At 37.4% G+C, this 14758-nt stretch overlaps 1 protein-coding gene across 5 annotated transcripts in view; it reads right to left on the minus strand.

The window, feature by feature from the left end:
- HDAC9 (histone deacetylase 9) overlaps positions 1 to 14758 on the minus strand; it is a 491942-nt gene that overhangs the window by 437373 nt on the left and 39811 nt on the right. For 4 of the 5 annotated variants that reach the window (XM_087773643.1, XM_087773615.1, XM_087773600.1 and 1 more), the window contains exon 2: positions 13003 to 13115. In XM_087773643.1, coding sequence (XP_087629769.1) covers positions 13003 to 13021 — 19 coding nt within the window. In that variant the 5' untranslated portion in view covers positions 13022 to 13115. Of the gene's footprint in view, positions 1 to 13002; positions 13116 to 14758 lie in introns of those variants that run through there. The other variant, XM_087773650.1, reaches the window with a different exon arrangement.

A 14758-nucleotide genomic window follows, 5' to 3' on the forward strand; every position in this document is an offset into this window, starting at 1 on the left:
CCTTCGTGAATTTCCCACTCATGTCAGATCTTTCTCCATTACCCAATGCAGGAAGAATCAAGAATACAGACAACATGGAGCTTCTATAAATAGATGACATGGACATTCCATTTTGAAAGACCTGTAAACTCATTTCTGCACAGCACAGATGCAGCCTTAAACAGCAGTACATAGAGGAAACCACGCGTGAGCAGTTGTCATCTACATCACTCATGCCATGGCAATGTCCTACAGTCAAGTACTGAGGGGCACAGCACCTGGGTAATCGATGCACTTGAGAGTGACTATATCTGCAAATTGGGGGTTATTAAGCAATGAGAGAGTAATAAACAATAATTACTTGCACAATTTTGCTTTTATACAACAGAAATTTTCCTGTAACTTCTAGATGGTACCTTAAGAATCTAAGAGAAAACTAAAAATATGAAGAGATTTAAAAGTGTGATCTATGAGATAATGTTAAAGAAGTGGATTTTTATGATCTAGTCAAGAGAAGACTGGAAAGAAACACTACCAAACACCATCCTAGGAGAAGAACATTGAACAAGTGAGGGAAGAAAATAGGATGGCAGTGGTCACTAGTCCTCATGTCCTCAGATCAAACAGCCGTTAACTACAATTGGTAACAAAGGGCACTTTGGATAGGAATTCAGAAATACTGAAACAGGTCAGTGCTTTGTTTTGGCAGAAACTGACAAAGTGTTAAACCAAAAACTTTAAACTCAAAATATCCTATGTGTAATGAATGGGAGTTTTGTCACACCGTCTCAGGTTGCCCTCCTTTCTGCCAGAATTCCCAGCCAGAGGCCAGCACCTGTAGGAGACTCAACTCTGGAACAGACATTGAGGTTGACAACACCAACACCACACATCACAGCCCCAAGAACTGCAGTCCTCACCAAAATTAGGCATTACCCCAAGACCCCTGACACCTGCTCAGCTTTATCATAACTAAGAAAATTGAAAAAAAAGGGAAAAAGAAAGAAAGAAAAGAAAAAAGCATTATCTAGATATTATACGACTTCAAAATCCTCCCCCACAGTGAGCAACAGTCCAAAATAAGATCTGTTGTTTTAATCGGTTCCAGACATTGAACTTTGGAAAACATTCTCAGAGTTTACAAATCTTGCACATCTAAACTGCAGTGTTAAACAGAAATATATACAACTGGTAGAAATATAAATAGAAAGAATGTTTCTAAGTATAATCATACGTGGAAACAAGTCATCAAGGGGGACTGTAGAACTCATTGTGGTGTTAGCTTTTAAAACAGACATTTATCTAGTCTTCTCAGAAGTGATCAATTTTTTTTAAGAATATGCCCTGAGGCAAGTTCAAACCATGAGTTTCATTGGTTCGGCAGAACTTGGATACACCCCACAACGTGCACATCATTGCCTGAAGTAAAGTTTGCCCCCCTCCCCCCGATTTAAATCATACCTTGAGGTCCCTTTAGACCTTCATTTGCTAAATGCTACAAAGCAGTACTTAATTTCTAGATTAAGATATTCCATGCACTATAACATCTCAGATTTTGTAAAGAAGGTTTGAAATCATCACCAACTTCAAAATTAAGCTGCTACAAAATAGTCCTGCTTTTTGTGAGTTACCTAATCTGCAAATTACCTGTTGTAAGTGTTGTAATTATCACTGCAGAAACACTTATTCTGCAGAAACACATCTGGGCTGCTAGAGACAAAATTAGGAGGTATTGTGTGGGTGGGAAAAAATTAAAAGTTAGCAAACACACCTTTTTTAGGGTATTCAATATAATCAACATTCATGCATCTAACCTAATGAATGAAGAAACTAAAAGAAAGTTTTTATTCATGGTGTCTTAGCAAATGTAACATTTTATAAAACAGATCGTTACAAAAAAAGTAGATGTTATAAATTCACATAGAAAAATATTCATTGCATGATCTTTCAACAAAGCATATTTCACATACTTCTAACTGCTTTGTGTTGCATATATCTTCAAGAATATGAAAGAATGCCTGGTGGTCAGTTGCTGAAATGTCACTTTAAAAGTGGTATGCTGTATGACAGATGATGTGATCTTGTTGGTCATTTCTTTCAGCTATAGAGCTGAAAAACAAAAATGTCCACTGAGCCTCCAAATTCTGCATGGACAGAACTGGGAACTCAACATCTGGAAAACAGAAATGACTGGTAAAGTGAAGATGTGTGAAGAAGTCCTTAGTATTTCTCTCCAGCTTTACCTAGGACTCGGTAATCCCACAGTTCTGGAGGCTGACCATGCTTCTCCTGCTCAAGGATCACTCATGACTGTTTCTTTCAAAGGTCGTACATGAGTTAAACACTCTTTTCTCTTCCCTCTTCCTTCCTCACCTTGCCAATACCATTGATTGTGTGGCTATGTAGTAAACCACAACGAGAGACCAATCCACGCTAAAAACAACCCTTTTTTTCTTGGGAACCTGGATCAGTTCCCAAATCTGTTTCGTCCTATGGCCACACAAATAAATATACCTGGCATGACCGAGCAGTCAATGAGAAGAGTGAGAACAAGAGGCGGGCAGTCACTAGAGCTGCTTATTCTGGCACTGCCATTGAAAAAGTCATTTCTCAAAATGTAACCTCCCCTTGGTGGCTTTTTGAATCATGTACTTGCCCTGCTCACAGTCTCCCGCCTGCTCTCCCACACTACAAGTAACTCTCTCCTGTCTTCTCCCCCCACTAACACAGGCACACAGCAATGAGTCTTGACACCGAATCATTTAGTAAGTGATTGAAGTGAAACAGCTATCTGATGAGTAAAATCACTCAGGAGGTAAAGTGAGTTTGCAGCAGTGCAGGGAACCACAAGCAACACTACTTGTGTTTTCACGTAAAGAACCCTGCTAATAATGACATCAGAAAAGGATTTTTTTGCTGTTTGTCTGGATGCCACAAAAGCAATTCTCTAAATCGAAATGTGAGGACTGACAGAGACAGAAATTAGGAAAGCAACTGACCTGCCAAATAGAATACAGCAATGAAGCACCCGGAGAGACCAAACTTTACTTTATAGCCTCTGAGAGATATTAATTAGGTCTTTTTAAAAAAGCGACACTCCAAACGCCCCCCTAAACAACATGCTAGACAGTACATTGAAACAAACAATGTGTGTAGAAGATCAAACAGATTATTGGGTATGCCAAGACTAAGAATGAAATTCAGATGCTGGTGGGGAGGGGGACAAGAAAAAAAAAAAAAAAAAAAACCACAACATCAGGAGTAGATGCGCTTATCCAGGATTCGTCCCATCCACCAAGGCATTAGGATTTCTCATACTTGGCACAGTCCAAGGAATACTCTGTATACCTGACAGTCCAGCTGCATAGGTAGGAAGTGCAAAGATGGTAGTGAGCCCCCCCCCGATATAAAAATCTAGGCCCTGGGCTGTGTGGAACTGGAGCACAGGATGACGCATGGCAACTGCTGAAATCAGACAGGGCAGGGACATTTCTTTAGTTGAGCTGCTTCAGATCCTGACTTGATTTGGAATTACACGATATTTTTCTTCCCAGGGCAAATTTGTATACTTAGGGGAGGCTTTACAGGTTACGCTAAAGAGTTTGCACCAAGTGAAGCCAAGTTTTTGTAAGGCAACGCAGGATGCCCCCACTGTGTAAACTTCCAGCAAGCACAATGACTTTAGGATTACAGGCAGCAAAGTAGTAGAAGCAGAGTTGGTTAAATATTTCCTGGGAGACCAGAATCCAAACTTGTAAGTTTGAAGGCTTTCCAAAGTCACTTAGAGTGATGGCAGACTTCTATTCAGTAAAAACACATGAATATTTTGTCATGCATTTAGTGACAATCGAAGCAACTTCTAGGTGGCTGTTGGGACTTATAGCTTGTAAGGATGAGGCACATGAGGAATTAGGCCCCCCATCATTATCCAGCATATTCCAACAGTTAATTACTAACACTGTTGAAAAAAGGAGCCCCACTTCTAATCTGAATTTGTCTAGCTTGAGCTTCCAACCACAAGACATCATTAAATCTTCCTGTTAGGAGTAAGCATCTTATGTACCAGAAATCTTTTTGCACATTGGCACTCATATATATAAAAAGAATCATCAATCACATTGGCTCTTAACCTTCAGCAAAAGAAAACACACTGAATGACTGAATTCTTGAAGCTTCTTTCAATAAGGTATATTTTCCAGACCTTGTATTATTTCTGTAAACTCTTCTTCAAAGCCCTTTCTGAAGTGTTGCTATCAGAATTAGAACCAGTACTCCAAGAACAGTTTTGTTCACTTAGTCTAAATGAAGACTGAAGGAAAAGTTTTGCTTGACCCTAACCATGTCTCTTTTCTGTGTTGAAAAGGAAACAAAGACATTCATTCCCGACTAATCCAAAGCTTCTCTCCACTCCATCCCCCACATTGGATCTGGCCACCAAAGCAGAAGCATTACTTACCCTCAGCATTCAGCTCCCCTGTCATAACGAAGCCCATGTGGTTATTAGCTACCACAGGGCACTAGCTTCCCTCTTCATGATTCAGGGTGTTTATCAGGACTTACAAGTCCCAATCAAGCATTCCTGTGTACAGATCGACAGTGAAAAACTGATAGTGGAGAGCTATCAGGAGAGGACTATCAAGCCAGGGCCCTAGAGCACAGGACCCAAGAGGAGAAGCTGAGGAAGCAGAGCTTGTTTAGTTCACCGAGAAGGTGACTGAGGTGGTTTAAGAGCAGCCTGCAACTACCTGGAAAGGAGTTACAAACTTCATACAGGCATGTTTTTCTTAACAGTGTTAGATGACAGGGAAAGGCTCAACTGCCACAAATTCTACCTTGGAGGCTCAGGCTTCTCACCAGGAAGACAGCGTGGTACTCCAGCAAGATGCCCAGGGAAGCTCTGCAAATTTCCAGCCCTCGAGGGTTTCAAGACTCGCCGAGAGACCACCACGCCTGACTTGGTCTGGTGTTGGCAATAGCCCTATGGGACCTCTAGAGGTCTCTTCTAATGAATATTCTATGATTCTTCTCAAGCGCTACATTCTTTGTTACTTTTATTTGATTAAAATGCATATTTTTCAAAAGAATTTACTTTATCAAGTGGGATTATATAACCTTATATAACCAAATTTATTCCAGTATAACTGATCTTAGCTTTAGCAGAATTAATATTTCTTTTCTTCTAGATAACTGATAAAAATACTGAGTAATGTTAAACTAATAATAAATTCCTACAGATATCTACTAGGAAAACCTTCAGGGGATAGCCATTTTCCCTATGTACAATGCTTTCTGAAACCTGTTAGCCAGTTTTTATTTCATTTAACACCATAATGATTTTGGATAGTGTTATTTTTAACAGATTGTCACATACCACAGAAGTCTAATTATATTCCTCAACAATTATCTTTATCAAGCAAGCCTTCTATCATCAAAAACATTAACCATTTGTCTGAAAACTTTTTTCTTAGAACGGTGTTAGCCAACGTGAGTTCTAACACCATATTTTCACTCTACAGAGAATGCAATCTTCTGATTTGACTTTCCTAAGGTCAATTAAAACATAAACATGTATATTTACCTATTTAAAGTATAGGCATACCTACGTAAAACCTAAAATAAGGCCTTAGCTTTATTTTATAGCATTCTGAAATCTGGTTTAGAACATTTAAAAATCTGTTTAGTCAGTTATATTAATACTCTTGTATGCAAGTTATCCCTGTCTATGTTTAGCATTACACCCGACGTTTAGTATTTAGTAAGGTTTTAATAAACACCTGATGTTTAATATTTGAGTATTGGCAAAGTACAACTTTTTTTTTGGGTGTTGCTCTGAGATGCAAAACCAAAAACCTAACCTTTCCAACAGCTAACAGAGAAGCATTTATTATCCCTTCCACACTGTTAACACCTTTATGCACACTAACCACCACCACAGGCCAATGCCATTGAAAAAGATACAATGGCAATAAATTATATTTCACTGAGGATGATTCTTTCAATCTGGAATTGTCTTTTTTGTACCGTTTCTCTCGCACCCACGAGGAATCAGATGCTCACCCAGAGCCAGTTATATCCTGATACCTAGCAAAATTCAGCACAGTCTCAGTTTACATACGTTGAAAACACAGCCTTTGGCAAGCAGCAAAAATTAAGGCGCGGAAAATGATTTACAGAATACTTCTGCATCTAAAGCCCAGATCTCTCGTAACAAGAGAGCTGTTCAGAGTTTTGTTCTGTGAGTGAACTCAATTTTTTTTTTCAGGATATACCAAAGCATACTAGCTGGGGAGCCAAAAAGCCATTTAAGTAATTTATTCAATTTATATTGCCACATTGACTTATATTAAATTTAGCTGGGCTTGTTCACTTGACTCGAGTCGAAGTGTAACTGTGCCATCTTGGTTTAACGAACTAATCAGAGTAAAAATTCTGATCACTCTGAAAGGATGGTGAAGTACTGTATTTTGTCAATTTTGTAAATTTGATTGCTATTTCTAGAGGTATGTGTTTTAAGTGTCTAAGTGAACACTGCAGATAAATTACATACTTGAAATGAGGAAGTTTGCACCCCTAATTAAAAAAAAAAAAAAAAAGCCATTCTGAAGAATCTTTACAAGCTTTATAAACCATATTGAAATAAAAAAACCTTTCAAGATTTATTCCCCGAGAACTAATTTAGCTGTTAAAGTGCTACTGCTCAAAAATAAGACCTGTGCTTTGGCTACACAGACCAACTAAACATTATTTTGAAATACACATTCCCAGACAAAAACATCTGGTGGCCAATATTAACAAGTTATTCCTGAAAGGAAAAAGCAATACAATTGTGATTTTCAAGCACAGTATCTGTTTGAAGAGATAGGAATTTTTTATGTATGCATAGGTTAAAGTTTGTATGCATATATCGTGTTAAAGCACCACAAAGTTTTATCAAAAAAAAAAAAAACAACACTCTACAGACTTGTTTTCTTCAGTTAACCTGAATCTGCAGAAAGTAGTAACTAATCCCACAACACACTGGCTAGGTGACTTGTGTTATCATTATTTACTTTAAACTTGAAGAGTTGGCACACAGAGTGATAGACCTCCATGAACATATGCAAGTGTAAATGCACAGATGAGAGCAGGACCGTCACACTGCAATGCTTTGCTTATCAATTTGAATAGTAAATGGTGTAAATTACTTCTAAGAGGAAAAATAAAAGAACATAGGAAGTAGCTCAATGCATTTACAAACTTTAATTACCAGCAAGTGAACAAGATGATGCTTTCTTATCTAATGCATACACAGAGAATTTAATTCAATGATTTGGTTGTCTTGTATATTAAATCTCCAATGCCAGAACACATTTTGGATCCAAATCTTTCATTCATGCTTGTGAATTATTGGGATTTTACCTAGAAACACAGAAAGAAAGTCTATAAACAGCAACTTCTTTTACATTTCCTAAGGGCAAAACTAAGATTTATATCAGACTGAGACTATTTTGGACTTCTCTAAGGAGATTCAAGAGGTCAAAATCTGAGCTTCACATCTGAGTCATGCTTTGCATTGAAAGTTAAAAAAATGGAGGGGGTGCAGTGGGGGAAGAATCCTTCTTTTACACATTTCATTAAGGCTGAGCTTATAGATTTTATTTTTTCCTTTTCGGCATCTTAAAGAGCCGTGGTACTCTGTCACACATAGATAAACAGATAACATATCTATTAATAGATAACATATCTATTTTAATCCTGAAAGTTACTGGGCCATATTCAGTGAATTCACCAAACGTGTATCTAATCCAGCCTTTATGTAAGTGATGTGTTTTTTTTTTTTAAATCAAAGGAAAAGTCATCACAAAGTCATCACAAGGAACAAATGCATTTGATTCCTTCAGTCTACAGTCAGAGGTCCAAAAGACATCCACGCACTCCACTTCAATGGAACTTAAACACCTGCCAAAACAGACCTATTTCTGTATGAGGAAGGGGTTTTAGCCTTCCGGTATTTCATTTACTACTTTGTTTTAGACTCAAAGTTCTTTTAAATCTGTTTACAAAAAGACTGACAAAATATATTTTAGAGTAACTACATACACAATCATTCATCAAAATATTCATATGTTCACAGCATCTACTGCTAGTGCAGAGATGGTTACTGGACTGCAACGTAACATTTCACTGCATTTTAATTTTAAAACAGTAGTGGAAATACCATTTTGGAGCATTTTCTATACTTAGTCTTTACTAATATAAGGAAAATGATTTATGAAAAAGCTGAGCAAAGCAGAACAAGAAAACAGGGGGAGTCAGCTTTGCAGAGAGGAAGAACACGCTATTCCTCAAGAGGAACAAACAAACGCCTATTAAAGAAATTCAGAATCAAGATGACAGAAAAGTGATCCAAAAGTAGAAGCTGGCAGAATTCAGCACATGGCTCCTCTCTCTTCCCACTCAGTTTATTAGGGAAAGAAAAATCACTTTCCGATTGACTACAGCAACAGGCAGCTCTTACAAGATACTTAAGACCTGGAAAAATAAGAAATGTTTTTGAAGAGCAGAAAGAAATTTGAACAGGGATTTCCAAAATATTATATATCAGAGCAGGATTTTAATTCAGTAATTACAGATAAATGAAAGAGCTGATTTCAGCTAGGTCCAAGTAAGTAAACTGTACACATTTTGAATTTGTTCTCAGCAGCAGGCGCACGTTGTTATGCTTTTGGAAACCAGCATGATCCCCAGGATGCTGAAAAGCTCTCTAATCAATGACCAGCTTTCCACAGCAGCATTTCACCCTTTTGCAACAGTAAAAGGAAGAAATTGGATAAACTGGATATGTGCTTTAACACTGGGGGACTGTGATACTAAATGATGCCCATTTACCAATAGTTTGTAGCATCTAGAAACTGGCTGGACAGTTTAAAGTTCCAGGTATCTTCTTCCTTTCTTCATCATCTATTAGTATCATCTATTAATATTACTCGCCCCTCTTCCCTAACAGAAATTATTCTACTCAAGTGATTCCTTGAACAACTTCAGGGGTTCTGGTGTCTTATTTTGTTTTTTGTTGGTTTTGTTTTAATATAATTTACTTAATTTAACTATTCCAATGTTACTTCTAATTTCTAGGTGAAAAGCAAAGCACAAAATCTGAAAGATCTCGGTGACAGGAGAGGGAAGCAGAAGAGAGAAGATCTCTCTGGACTTACTCGCCTTCTCAATGTACAAAATGAGAACCTAGGCTTACCATGCCTCCATGATCTTTATCTTTACAGAAATATTTATAATCCACCCTTCCCCATAGATGCTGTTTTTCTTTGAAAAAAATCTGGGTAAGAAATACTGTATTAAATCAACACATGCTTTAAATGAAGTGATCTCCTGTTCAGAAGAGTAACAGCCTTTGCAAGGGTTGGAATCCTTGGAAACTGAGCTGGTAGGCACACAACAGACACAATCCACAACCACACCACCACATTAACAGAAGATATATTTCAAAGTATTAGACTGTTAGAACCAAATAACTCCAAAATACATCTGTGAGCATTAATTCACCATTGGGTATTATTTAGTATTAAAAAAAAAAGTCTCTCTCAAAACAATAGGTTAACTATTCCTTATAAGAGCAAATAAATATTTTCTTTTTCTGTCCAGTGCTTTTCATGCACACAGATCAGTTCAGATGTGCAGTGGCAACAGGATGTAAACATTTCCTTAACGATCTTACAATTTATAACAAGCAAAGCAAACAACCAAACATCAGCACCTTCCCCTGTTGGGACTCAACATTTACTTTATAGCTGTACAGATTAGCAAGAGCCTGCTCCCTTAGGGTTCAAAGATGAGATCAATTTAATAGGTTACAGTGTTCTTGCAAGTAGATGTTGCCACACTGGAGACCTGTTCATTGATTGCATCATACAACGTAGGGAAATACTTATGTGCATGGCTGCTGCGAACAAATCCTATCCAAAGAGGTTCCTCAGATAATATTTGAATAAAACATGCATAATTCCTGCTTGTTCCACATTGGGTCTTTCAATGGACTTTCTAACAATTTAGGTATGAAGGGAAAGCAATTCTAAACAAATAAGTATTTCCTCCACTTAGCATATCACATTGTAAAAATATAGAGAAAATTAGCATAGCACACAATACTTGAAGCTTTCTACAGCATTTCAGAATTTTTTTATTGACAGAAGAAGCCATCCATGAAGTGGGCTGGCCTATACCATTCATCTACAGAGCTGCACTGCTTTACCAGTTTGCCTCTTGCTTTTTTCCTTTTTTTTTTTTTTTTTAAAGTACACTTACCTTCTGTGTAAACAGCATGTAAGAATATACATACAGAAGCTATCTATATATCTGTCTATATCTGGGCTAGATAACTTGTAAAATAAAAAAAAAAAAAAAATATACAACTACCATTCTGTTGTAACCTACAACCATGACCTGAAATATTGATTTTTACAGTATCTTATGGAAATTTTCACAGGTCTTATGTATAAGACACACAGATTGGTATTCAAATGAGGTAGCATTCCTCTATTACACAATAGAAAACGAATGGTTTTAAATACTGTCTGTATTAAATGGGAATGTTTAAAGTTTCCTGCTTAGAAATTATTTTAAACTGCCCTAACCACTGACTGTGACTGAATATAGCAACCGATTCCCTAAAGAAGCACATGATTCTCAGGAGTAAAAGAGCAAGAGCACAAAACGCCCTACTCAACGATATTAGGCACATCTCCAGCAGGCTTCTGTCATTTAAAATATGTGCCATAAATGCAAGAACTGCCTTCCACAGGCTAACCATCACAGGAATGAGCTGCTCGTGTCAGTGCCAATCCAATTAATTTTTCTTTTGGAATACAAGAGATACTTCCCCAACTATTGCAGTGTCTTACAAGTGAAACAAGTACATCTTAGTATATATTTCTAACCTCAAGTTAGAAGCTGGATGGAACTGTCCTTCTATCTCATCATCTCACAAAGTTCACCTTCATAAACACAAACTCCAGGAGAAAGAAAAAGAAGCAATAAAAATGCAATGGGACAAAGACATATTGGCCACATATAAATAGATATGCATGTTTGAAAAGGACTGGGAAGGGGGAACTCAGTTACTATGGATGCAATACGAAAATTCAGCAATTTTTATCTTCTAGAAATTCTAATAATCAAGTGTTAACTGTTCACAGAAATGGGAGGCCTCTCCTATCACTCTATTCCCAACCAATCTATTACAGTGACTGCATGGAAAGTAGAAATTTGAGTGACTGCCAAAAGGTGACAGACACTACACAAAACACATCTTGATTCCCTCAATCGGGGGACAGAAGAGATGCCACAAGGAGACACTCATCCTCCTTTAGTCCACAGCACTTACTTCAAGCAGGATGAGAGACTGAAGTCCAAATAAATCCTGCCTCATTTCCCTTTCACTGAGGGGAGGAAGGAAGAAAGGGGGGGGGGGGGGGGGGGAAGACTATCCCGCAGGTGATGTTGCCATGCTGCCCTTGAATACTGCAACACTGCATGTGCCACAGAGGTGTTTCGACATGGTTGGTGAAGCAGCTCAGACTTTTCACAGGCAAACTCTAATGATGGGGGACACTAAGGACTAGATTTCTAGATTTAAAGATATTTAGGCACCTAACTCCTACTGAAAGCAATGTTTCTAAAGTGTCTAAATACCTTTACAGGTAATGTTTCTCCTTTATTGGATTTGGAAAGACAGCAAACATGAATACATATTTACAATATGTTTCTTCATAGCAATAAGGGTATTGGAAATTTTACTTTCTTTTTCTGAGAGCCCATTTCATTTTTGGCTATTTCCACAGACTATATCTAATGCAAGATAAGAAACACGAGAAAGACACCCAATCAGCTGGAATATCTTGGAATTTGAACTGCATGTTTAGGAAAGTACAAGATTATTTCATGTTAGTCACCACTGGGATACAGATAAAACAAAGACATGTCTTTCTGCTGAATGCCCCGTCATGCTTTGTATGGATAATTCACTGCATGCACTAAATTGCACTGTAAGAAAAAGAGGCCAAGTATGAAACTATGCTTGACTCCATTTAATGTAAAAGCAGTTATTGCCAGTTTTCAGCACTACAATCAACAATTCTCCAAAAATCCTCACTGAATTACATTTCTATGAGATAGGGCATCTAGCAGATAAATACAGCTCACTAACTATTACAGTGTTTTCCCTGATGCTTTTATAGGCTGTTTGCACAAAACCAAAGTAGTCATAAAATAAGCCACCTGTAAAGGGTTATTTTACCAACAGTACTAGAAATAGATACCTCAAGTGTGGGTGAACAAAGTGCGAACCATATGGGATGGTTGCACAGATTTGAATTGGGGACTTTCACTCCTCAAAAGAACTGAAGTCAAGGCATGTTCCATATGCAGCATTCTGTTTCTTTGAAAGTTTGAGCAGTGGGTACAGCTACTAATAATTGACTTTCTATCAGGTGAACCTGCAGTAACTCATTTTGCAGGTATTGGATAAAGCAGGTTGAGAGACTGTTGTTAATTACACATCCTTAAAGGAGGAAGCTCTACAGAGAATGCCCAATGTGGGCAAATATGACTTTAGACCTAAAAAGAAAAATAACAGAATACCATTTGCACTTTCTTTAAACAAGGCAATTGTGCAAAGGCACACAATAATTTAATGACTAAACACAAATATTAAGAATTAAAATGTTTTAAGATGCCTATTCATGTCCAATCATGATTATACAGTTTCTTAATAAGCTCTACAAAAATGTTTTAAAAGCACTGTAGGATTATACCGGCTTTATAATTCAGCTGAGACAAGGTATCCCCAAAATAGCCTTTTTTGCCTGTGTAGCCTTTATCCTGTTTTATAAGACAGTCATATCTTATGAAGTGCAGCTGGTATATCAGTCACTTGCCAAATCCACTGCATCAACACAAAGAATTCTGTACATCCTAATAGAGGAGAGTGTTCTGCAGGAGCGAGGTATAAAAATAAACAAACAAACTGACCTGGTGTTGTGGAGCTCATCGCTCTTGATGGAATGGTAATTTGTTGACAGCGTAAAGCCAAAATGTGGCAGAAGTTGTTCAGACTTTGAGGTGCTTCCAGAAGTGGGGAGAATCTAAATAAAATAAAGAAAAAACACCTTTGACCTATACAGCAACATCATACTATTTTTAAGAGATGATAGTTATGTCAACCACACTTAAACAGAAGAACACCTGAAATCTTTCTCAAACTAAAGGTTCTTTCTTTCATGCACATTTTTGCTGTAAATTCAAGAGCTGATGACCACTGAAAACAAGACTAAAACTAAAAATCCTCAAGCTTCAGACTCAGATAAAAATTTGCATTACAGCCCACCTATAGTCACATAACAATATTAGAAAGTAAAGGATTAACTGGTCCTTTCTCTTTCTACTAAGATCAGGGAATTACATAAACTAGAGTTTAAAAGACTTGAGGAAGAAATAGCTGGATTATACCCTTATGGCTAAGCAGTGGCCAATTCATAGTTTTACTCCTGCTGTAGACATTTGCAGTCAGCATTAAAACATGAATGTGCAGAAACAGATCTGCATTCAAAAGCCGTTCTGGAATATCTATCCTTAATCTCCAATGTTTACATAATTCAGACTAGAAGTTGTTGAAATAATGAGCATAGTTGAATGGATCTCCCCCTACTAGCTAATGACATTTCTGACACCACCAAGATAGCTGGTAATAGCACAGGCTGCTCGAGACCAGGGCAAGGCAGGTTCTGCAATTTGGCTGAATCCTTTCACAGTCTCGTGGCATTCTCAGTTCAATGCAGAAGCAGAGGCAAAAGTGTTCCTCTAATATTCCCATGTGCTGAAAGTTTAAAGCTGCAGAAAAGAGGCTTTCAGGGAACTAAAATATATTTTCATTCAAGCATGATATAAACAGCATAATGGGAAAGAGGAGAAGGTTGTAGTGCATTACAATGACTGTGACTATCCTATTCAGCCACTGCTCCTGAAGCATCTAAGTAGTCAAAGATATTCTTAGTGCTGAATATTTTAGCAGCTTTTGTCACTTTTTTTAAACCACCAACTGCACATTTAGTTTCAAGCTGAGCTCAGCCAAATTTCAGATAGTAAATTACATTTTAACCAAGCATAATCATTTAAGTTTAGCATCATTATCGTTCAAGAAAGGGAAATCACACATTTAGATAAGTAACTTGTGCTTTTATGCCCACTAAAGTAGCTTGCTCAAATGGGCATGGTATTTGGACCCATCCAATACTCCAGCAGACAGGATCTGTACAACCAAAATTCATGATACTTCATGAAAATCCTAATTACTTTCCCTTGCTTACCTCATGCATCACATTTCATCAATATCAGATGGAAATGTTATTAAACTGAACAGCCTCTACTGTTAATCTAATCCAAAACCTCTATTTGGGCACATCTTGACCTTGATTGAGGCAGGCAAATTATTTCCCCATGTAACTTCAAGACTTGTCAATACAACAAATGCACAATTCAGGCTAGCCAAGTTCCAAGATTATTATTGAATTCCAGAGAGCTCATTATTATCTTACCAGCTACAGAGATAATGAAAAACATTTTCTAGTGAATCCAGCATCCGTTCATTCAGTATCCAGCCTCAGCTGTGGCTATGTGGTATCTCACAAAGTAATGGATATTAATGCTTAACTATGGACTTTACTAGAGTGAATTTTCAGTAGAAATTTAAACTAAACATAATAAAATATTGTCAAATTGTAACGTCCAG

Source organism: Nipponia nippon, unplaced genomic scaffold (assembly GCF_047370975.1).
Source record: "Nipponia nippon isolate SJK-2023a ecotype South Korea unplaced genomic scaffold, ASM4737097v1 scaffold_1, whole genome shotgun sequence".
In the NCBI taxonomy this organism is placed as follows: domain Eukaryota; kingdom Metazoa; phylum Chordata; class Aves; order Pelecaniformes; family Threskiornithidae; genus Nipponia; species Nipponia nippon.